This window comes from Egretta garzetta, unplaced genomic scaffold, assembly GCF_000687185.1.
Source record: "Egretta garzetta isolate BGI_Z169 unplaced genomic scaffold, ASM68718v1 scaffold1030, whole genome shotgun sequence".
NCBI classification, from domain to species: Eukaryota; Metazoa; Chordata; class Aves; order Pelecaniformes; family Ardeidae; genus Egretta; species Egretta garzetta.
In genome coordinates this window covers 63,342-72,042 of record NW_009258308.1, presented here as the reverse complement: position 1 = coordinate 72,042, position 8,701 = coordinate 63,342, and the positions used below count along the sequence as shown (strand labels likewise).

Below are 8,701 nucleotides of genomic sequence, written 5' to 3'. Positions count from 1 at the left end.
GCTTGGCGGGGGGGCTGTGCTCCCAGGATGTGGGTGCTCTCAGCTCCTCTGACAACAGCCTGGAGCTCCATTTCATCAGATCATAGGATGACCCAGGTTGGAAGGAACCTCAGGAGGTCTTGGGTTCAGCCTCCTCCACCACACAGGGCCAGCTCTGAGATCAAATCAGGTTGCTCAGTTGGATCTTGAAGACCTGGAGAAGAGAAGGCTGCGGGCAGAGCTGAGTGCGGCCGGTCAGGGCTTCAAGGGGGCCCAGAGGAAAGGGGGGGACAAGCTTTTTAGTAGGGCCAGTTGGGACAGGACAAGGGGGGATGGTTTTAAACTAAACCAGGGCAGGTTTAGACTGGATCTAAGGAAGAAATTCTTTCCAGTGAGGGTGGTGAAACCCTGGCAGGGGTTGCCCAGAGAGGGGGTGGAGGCCCCATCCCTGGGAACATTCCAGGCCAGGTTGGCCGGGGCTGTGAGCAACCTGATGTGGTTCAAGGTGTCCCTGCTCCTGCAGGGGGGTTGGGCTGGGTGACCTCTAGGGGTCCCTTCCAACCCAAACCCTTCTATGATTCTATGACCTCCAAGGATGGAGACTGCACAACCCCTCTGGGCAATCTCCTTGGATCTTCTTTAGTAGCGTGGGAGAAACAGATGCTCTGAGGATGTCATTCCCCCTTTCTGGAGAAGCCTCCGAATGCCTTCCAGTGCTTGGACTTGATGCTCTTAAAGGTCTTTTCCAACCTAAACGACTCTATGCTCTTTGCTGCCTTTCCCTTACCTCCGTGGGACCCAAGGTGAAGTCTTTGGGGCCACGTCTGGGTGCCTCTCTCCCAGCAGTCATTTTTGCTGAAGTCTTGTGAGCACTGAGTAAGGGGGAAGGTTACGTCACCTGCCTTTGCCGATGCTACTCCTGCTCCTACATCCTATTGGTTTGCTTTGCTTTTCGCTCACTGAGTAGCAAGAATAATTTCGGGTCTCATCACGGATCATCGCACCTCTCTGATGGAGCTGTTCACAAATCTGCCAGCACACTGTGCTAACCGCAGGCTGCCGGGATAGATGTTGAACAGTTCCTGCTCTGGTTCTGATGCCCTTGGGACTTCATTTAGAATCATAGAATCACGGAATGGTTTGGGTTGGCAAAACCCTTGAAGCTCCCCCAGCCCAACCCTTCCCCTACCCCTGCCATCCCACCCCCAAACCCTGGCCCTCAGCACCGCCTCTGCCCGGCTGTTAAATCCCCCCAGGGCTGGGGACTCGACCCCTTCCCTGGGCAGCCCCTTCCAGTGCCTGACAGCCCCAAGAGGAAGGAATTGTTCCCCATGGCCAACCTCACCCTGCCCTGGCACAACTTGAGGCCGGTGCCCCTCGTCCTATCCTAGTTAACACATCTTTATCTCATGGCGATGAAGATCAGCGACAGCGCTCTCTGTCTCTCTAGTTAGCATCCACCTTGCAGTCAGCAAATCTTAACTCTACCTCCCCGGTTTGCTTAAATTACATGAAAAAAAAAAAGCCTTAGCGATGCCAAAATGCACACATCTGCTGGTTCTCCTCTGCTCAGAAACCGTTCCATGATATCAAAGGAAATAAGTTTGTTCTGACATCACTTGGTACTGGATATGATATGATTAGGGGACTGGAGCATCTCCCCTACAAGGAAAGGCTGAGGGAGCTGGGCTTGTTCAGCCTGGAGAAGAGAAGGCTCAGAGGGGATCTCATCAACACCTACAAATATCTCAAGGGTGGGGGTCATGAGGACGGAGCCAGACTCTTCCCAGTGGTGCCCAGCGCCAGGACAAGGGGCCATGGGCACAAACTGAAGCAGAAGAGGTTCCAGTTGAACGGGAGGAAGAACTTGTTGACTGTGAGGGTGCCCGAGCCCTGGCCCAGGCTGCCCAGGGGGGCTGTGGAGTCTCCTTCTCTGGAGATCTTCAACCCCTGCCTGGACGCTGTCCTGTGCCCCCTGCTCTGGGTGAGCCTGCTTGGGCAGGGGGGTGGCACTGGCTGAGCTCCCGAGGGCCCTGCCAACCCCTGCCAGTCTGGGATTCTGGGACTCTGTGTGATATCACTCATGGTGGCTGTTTTCAGAAACACCTCGGTTAGAAGAATTAGGAAATACTTCCTCTGATTTGCAGATGCTCTTAGAGCTTGTGAGGATTTTTTGCCATTGCTGCTCCTGCTTTCCGAAGGGCTGAGCTAAAGCATTATTTTCGTACCTACGAGTGCGGATTATTTATAGCGACCGCCAGCGTGCTGAGATTGCACTGGGTGAAAGAAAGAGAGAGTGGCACCCAGAGGTGCTGCCTCCCAGTAACGACACGAAGCATTTAGATGAAAGAATTACTTATCAGCTCCCGTGGCAGAAATACAGATTTATGAATGGCTACGATTTCCCTGAATTTACTGAGAACCTGACAGGAAAAAAGGATAATTTGTAATAATAATAATAATAAAGTGGTATTTGCTCAACAAAGAAGACAGATGAGCCCCCATGCTTAAAATGACTTGAGGAATAGCATTCTCTCAGCTGCGCATACATCTGGGACGGCCGAACCATTTAGAAAGTTGTCCTTCTGAGAGAGAGCAGCTCCTCCTCCTCTCTTCCACCACCAAAACGCCTGGGAACTACGTAAAAGAAATCTAATGCCTCTTCCTTCCAACCCAAAACAATCTATGATTCTGTGATCCCCAGGGAAGGGGTTGAGTCCCCATCTCTGGAGGCATTTAAAAGAAGGGTAAATGAGGTGCTTAGGGCCAGGGTTTGGGGGTGGGATGGCAGGGTTAGGGGAACAGTTGGGCTGGGGGAGCTTAAAGGGCTTTTCCAATCCAAACCATTCCATGATTCGACAATTCTACGATTCCTCTTCCCCACCTCAGCCAGCGCCGAAGCTACCACCCGGGCTTTTGTAGGCTCAGCTGCTTTTTCTCCTCATTCCTTGACTAAATCTGCAGACTTTGAGTGCCCTCACTGCCACTGAGCAACACCGTGCTCGGAGGAGAAGAACAACCCCCCAGTGACCCATTAACCAATTGCTCCCAGCAATTAACGTGCTTGATGGACAAACCATAGGAGTCAATGAGCTCGACCCAGCCCAAGACTGAGCACGCCGCGCTTAGAGCCAACTTTAACTACGGAGCTGCCCGTGCACAGGTAAATGTGCAAAGGGCACGAGCAAGAAATATTAAAGAAATACTGAAAAACGCATTTCCAGAGGCTGCTGGATGCCGGGCGCAGCCCGTGGTGCCTCTCGCTGGCTGGGTCTGTCGGTGGGCACGCTCCCATTTGCCCAGTTACGCAGGTGTGCTGGGCGAAACGAGGGACAATTAAGAAAGAGTGATCGCCATGGGTTTCGTATTGCTTGAACGATTTAAATTCAGGGCCAGTTTTTATCTGCAATTTATCTGTTCACCCTCCCGGCTTCTAGCATTGAGCTGCTCGATGCAGGCAGCTTGCGCTGACGCCATGCGGTTCTCCCTTTGACGCAGTTTTGGTGGGGCCAAATGTAATGATTAAAAAAATGGCCTGAGCACCTGCAAAGGTCTGCAGCTCACAGGGAACAGGAGCGATGCCAGGTAACCCCCCTGCTGCCAACAAAACCCCACCTACAGCTGTGTTCTGTCTCTCCACCCAATTACTCGTTAGGCTCATTAATCCTCCTCCAATGCATAATTGCTCTGTGTTCTTGTACTTACGGGAAATTCTGGATTAGTCTATTTTTGCAATGCAGCGCAAGCTTTAAAGCTCCTGAACGTACCTCGATAACCGCAGTGTGATTTGTTCCCTTCCAGGAGGTTCCCGGTCTTCAGAGCCTGCCCGTGCCCACCAGATACTTGGAGCTGGCTCTGATCACGAACAAAGAGCTGGTAAACATCAGAAATTATAGAATCATGGAATGGTTTGGGTTGGCAAAGCCCTTGAAGCTCCCCCAGCCCAACCGTTCCCCTACCCCTGCCATCCCACCCCCAAACCCTGGCCCTCAGCACCACCTCTGCCCGGCTGTCGTTCCCTGGGAGCAGAGCCCGACCCCCCCGGCTCCCCCCTCCTCTCAGGCAGTTGTAGGCAGCGATGAGGGCTCCCCTCAGCCTCCTCTGCTCCAGGCTGAACCCCCCCAGCTCCCCCAGCCGCTCCCCAGCAGCCTGGGGCTCCAGACCCCTCCCCAGCTCCGGTGCTGCAAAGCCACCCCGTGCTATGGCCGTTGTGTTACAGCAAAGGCAGACCATGCCTTTCAGTGTCATAACTCAGCTCTTCTCCCCTTCCAGTTCAAAGTTAACCACTACAACGAGACCCTGATGCTACATCTCTTCATTTCCATAAGCAACCTCCTGAACACGGTGAGTTTTAATGACGGGGTAATTATGATGTCCGTTCTGCTCCGTTCCCTCTGTCTAACCCGCTGAAGAGAGGAACGATCTGTGCCTGGCTGCGGCTCCTCTACCAGGGACCCATGTGTTCCTCAGTGCTACAAAACCTACATCAACTGTTAAAAAATTGCTTCAAATAAGAGTGAAGTCGCTTGTAAAATAATTTTGAAATCATCTGTATAAATTGGTTGATTTGGAATATGCATTATTCCAAATATTCTCTATTATTCTAAATCACAGCATCACAGAATGGTTTGGGTTGGCAAAGCCCTTTAAGCTCCCCCAGCCCAACCGCTCCCCTACCCCTGCCATCCCACCACTGAACCCTGGCCCTAAGCGATGCTGTCTAAAAGCTTTCTGCTAGCTCATCACGACCTCCCTTTCTCTGCATCCTCTCCTTGCTCTGCGTCCTCCAAAACAGGACACGAGTTTCCATCTGCTGCCGCTTCTGCGTGAATGCGGCGATGAGGCACGGGTGCATCAGCCACAAGGCGCTCACAAATGAGCTACACGGAGAGCTCCCTTAAATTCATATAGTGCCAGAAAATAAAGACCCAGCTCTTTCAGCTTTAGCAAGAAACTGGTTCTTGCACAGAAAACACGGAGTGCCCAGGGTCGCTGCCCACCCTGTGGGCTTGGGGAGCAGGGGGATGCAAGCTCTCGTTGTCTTCCAGGTCTACAAGCGCATGAGGCTGCAGATCGTCATCAGCGCGGTGGAGATGTGGACCAGGAGGGACAAGGTGATGGCCACCCACAGCCTGGCCCGGACGCTGCAGGGTTTTGCCACGTGGTGTCAGAGGGACGCCGTCGGTCGCATTAATTACGACCATATCCAGTTGCTGCTGTAAGAGAACCGCGTTTCCATCGCGCAGCTCGCATACCGGCCGAGGGGAGATGAGCAGGGCGCAAAGAGCATTTTCATCTCTTTCTTCTTCTAATTTTTACATATATATGCTGATAGGTCTTTTGTCCTGGAGATACCTCGTGGGAAAAAAAAACGTAACGACAGCTTAATGAGTCCATGTACTAATCAGCACGCGTTTGTCATGTAAATTGAAACACGAATTGGCTTTTCCCTCTCACTGCCCTCTTTTATATGGTTCCGCACATGTACAAGCACAGAGCACACGGCTTGTTCCCGATTCTAATTCCGTTGTCTGCAACTCAACTATTCTAATCTCATTTTTAGTTTTGCCTCATTTTTATATAGACAAGCCACTCGGGTTTTTTTACAGATAACAATTCTTATGGTTTACAACTCAATATCCCCATGGAACCTTTTCGCTAGGCTGAGGCAGTTAGACCTCGCACCGCAAGCTGTTCAATCGTTTATTTAACTCGTCTGCTTTTTAAGAGCCCGCACCTTGTTTCTCTTTTGGCCATTCCTTTTTCCTGTATTCTGGGGGACAGAAACCTTCTGCACAGTAGAACATACATCTCGAAATGTATTGGGCATTTATTTTTTCAAATTCAACGCATTATATGGCCAAATCTTCTTTAAATAATTTTGAATAATTATATTTTATTGGAATAGCCTACAGGCCACTCTTCCCTGTAAAGCAGGGAGGAGGCCAATGAGTGGCTCTGCCCCCGTAGCTTGATGCATCGCTGGTGCTTGCGCACCTCATCTGTGGGCTCCAGCCCGGCTGCGTAGGGGGTTCCTGTAGGAGAAATGGGTGATGCTGGGCTTTTCTTCAAGAAAGGAGCTCCTTGTTACCCAAATCCATGCTCACTGCAGGGGGTTTGGACTAGATGACCTCTAGGGGTCCGTTCCAACCCAAAACATTCTACAATTCTATGATTTTCCATCTGTAACGCAGGCGATGCATCCCATCAGGTGATCTGAGTGCTGGAGCCCCTCTGCTCTGAGGCCAGGCTGGGAGAGTTGGGGGTGTTCAGCCTGGAGAAGAGAAGGCTGCGGGCAGAGCTTATAGCAGCCTTCCAGTGCCTGAAGGGGCCTACAAGAAAGCTGGAGAGGGACTTGTTACAAGGGCCTGTAGTGACGGGACAAGGAATGATGGCTTTAAACCAAAAGAGGGCAGATTTGGATTAGATATAAGGAAGAAATTCTTCACTATGAGGGTGGTGAGGCACTGGCACAGGTTTCCCAGAGCAGTTGTGGAGGCCCCATCCCTGGAAGCGTTCAAGGCCAGGTTGGATGGGGCTGTGAGCAGCCTGGTCTGGTGGAAGGTGTCCCTGCCCATGGCAAGGTGGAACTAGATGCTCTTTAAGGTCCCTTCCAACCCAAACCATTCTATGACCATCGAGACAAAGTTGTTCTGCATTTCTTTAATGTTCAAACTTTCCCGCTGCAGTGGCCAGCACTACAAGGAACGGGGATTTGCCTGGAAGGGGACAATGTGCCAGATGAACTCCATGGGTGTCGTCTCGGTAAGGGGAGACCTTGCGGATTTGTGCTGTCTGAAAGGAAAAATAAAACTTTCCGATTCACAGCGAACCTTGGGAGTTGATTCTACGTGACTCCTGGGCTCAGGCTTTTACTGATCAGCAGGTAACGTCTAAACTGGGCATCGAAAGGAGGTGATGTTGGTCTTGGTTTTGCCATTTCTTAAAGAAGAGGAGATGGTGAAAGAACAATTCTCCAGTGCTTCACCAGACCAACTCTTTAGGGATCCTTTGGTTTCCCCAACGGGTTGGTTGCCAGCGCAAGTCCCCCCCTAGCACAGATTTCACAATTGTCGAGAGAACCATTGAAGTCTAGATCTGGAGTTTTCCACGTCAGCACAAGCTGACTTGAGAAAACGTGGACCTGTGGTTTTTCTTCCCGCCTGCAGTTCCCTGGCCACGACACCGTCAGCGACGTGATGATGCTTGCCCATGAGATAGGTCACAGCTTAGGCTTCAGCCATGACGACGCGAAACAATTTCATGACAAATTCTGCGATTGCAACTGCACCCACAGGGGATGCATCATGAGGACATCCCTGGGGTAAGTAAAGCCTGGTTGTCCCTATATCACGGAGGGTGAAATTCAGGCCATTGCCTTCAGCTCCCCACCTCTAAGCAACCACTGTGTTTCTGTAGGGGAATGCGTACGCCCATTCCTCCACAGAGTCTTTTAAGCTTTCAGGTCAACCTGGCAGAGGAATGGGAGCCTAAGTTGCCCCTGCTTTGTGCAGGTGCTTGGACCAGGGACTTCCAGAGGTCCCTTCCAACCTAAATTACTCCACGATGCTTTATCAAGTCAGAAAGACCTGAAAGGAGGTTGTAGTGAGGTGGGTGTTGGTCTCTGCTCCCTGCAAGACTCATTCCCCCCAAACCTGCCCATATTCCTCTTTGCTGGTTAATTATTCCATTCGTCAGAACGTTCGTTCCCTGGGAGCAGAGCCCGACCCCCCTGGCTCCCCCCTCCTCTCAGGCAGTTGTAGGGTGCGATGAGGCCTCCCCTCAGCCTCCTCTGCTCCAGGCTGAACCCCCCCAGCTCCCCCAGCTGCTCCCCAGCAGCCTGGGGCTCCAGAATGCACATTATGCCTATAGTATGGTTATATTTTATTTTTTGTCTTACAGCTCTTGCTTGGCGTTCAGTAACTGCACTACAGGAGAATATTACACCAAAGTAATAAGAAAAAATCTACCTTGTCTGCTCAACATACCTTCTGTAAAGCCATTTCTTCTTGAGCTCTGCGGCAACGGTGTCTTGGAGAAAGAAGAAGAATGTGATTGTGGCAGTGACGAGGTTAGCAAGTAAATATTTCACTTCAATCTATATGTTAGAGGAGCATTAGTAAAACTGGGGGGGGTTTGCAACCATAAAAGCTCCCTGACTCATGGGGAGAAATGATCTTTGTAGCATTACACATCCAAACGAGCCCACTGGCTTCCATGTCTATGAATTCCCTTGAAGTTGGGTTTTTTTCCCATTTTTTTGTGGGAAAAATAGGGATGATATGTGCAAACATATGCAGAGCATATTAGAGAAATTCAGGGTTTCGACCATGGCTATGGAGGGACCTTGCATGGCAGACTCCATGCAGAGCTAACGGCGGGCTCTGTCTGCAAGCCCCTGATAGGAAGCCACGCTGCTGGGACAGGGATGTGACCTCCCCATGCCTCGTCCACATGGAAGGGGTTTTTCCTTCTGGCTGTACTAACCTTTGTAAGAATGAGGGGTCTGAAAAAGAGAAAAATATCTGATCGGCGCTGCAGTCAAAGTGGGAGACTCTGCAGGAGGGTCACGTCTTTGCCTCCAAGCCACTCTATATCCGAGTTCTGAGCACTTGCATCTCCTTGTCTTTAAAACAAGAGATTTTCTATTTATAGAATCATAGAACCATAGAATTGTTTAGGTTGGCAAAGCCCTTTAAGCTCCCCCAGCCCAACCGCCCCC

The 8,701-nt window shown here is 51.1% G+C and overlaps 1 protein-coding gene across 1 annotated transcript in view; it reads left to right on the top strand.

The window, feature by feature from the left end:
* Window positions 1-8,701, top strand: part of LOC104126531 (disintegrin and metalloproteinase domain-containing protein 9) — a 33,056-nt gene that overhangs the window by 7,615 nt on the left and 16,740 nt on the right. The window contains 6 exon segments of the mRNA XM_035894475.1: window positions 3,781-3,855; window positions 4,252-4,323; window positions 5,028-5,197; window positions 6,669-6,744; window positions 7,149-7,303; window positions 7,882-8,050. Coding sequence (XP_035750368.1) covers window positions 3,781-3,855; window positions 4,252-4,323; window positions 5,028-5,197; window positions 6,669-6,744; window positions 7,149-7,303; window positions 7,882-8,050 — 717 coding nt within the window.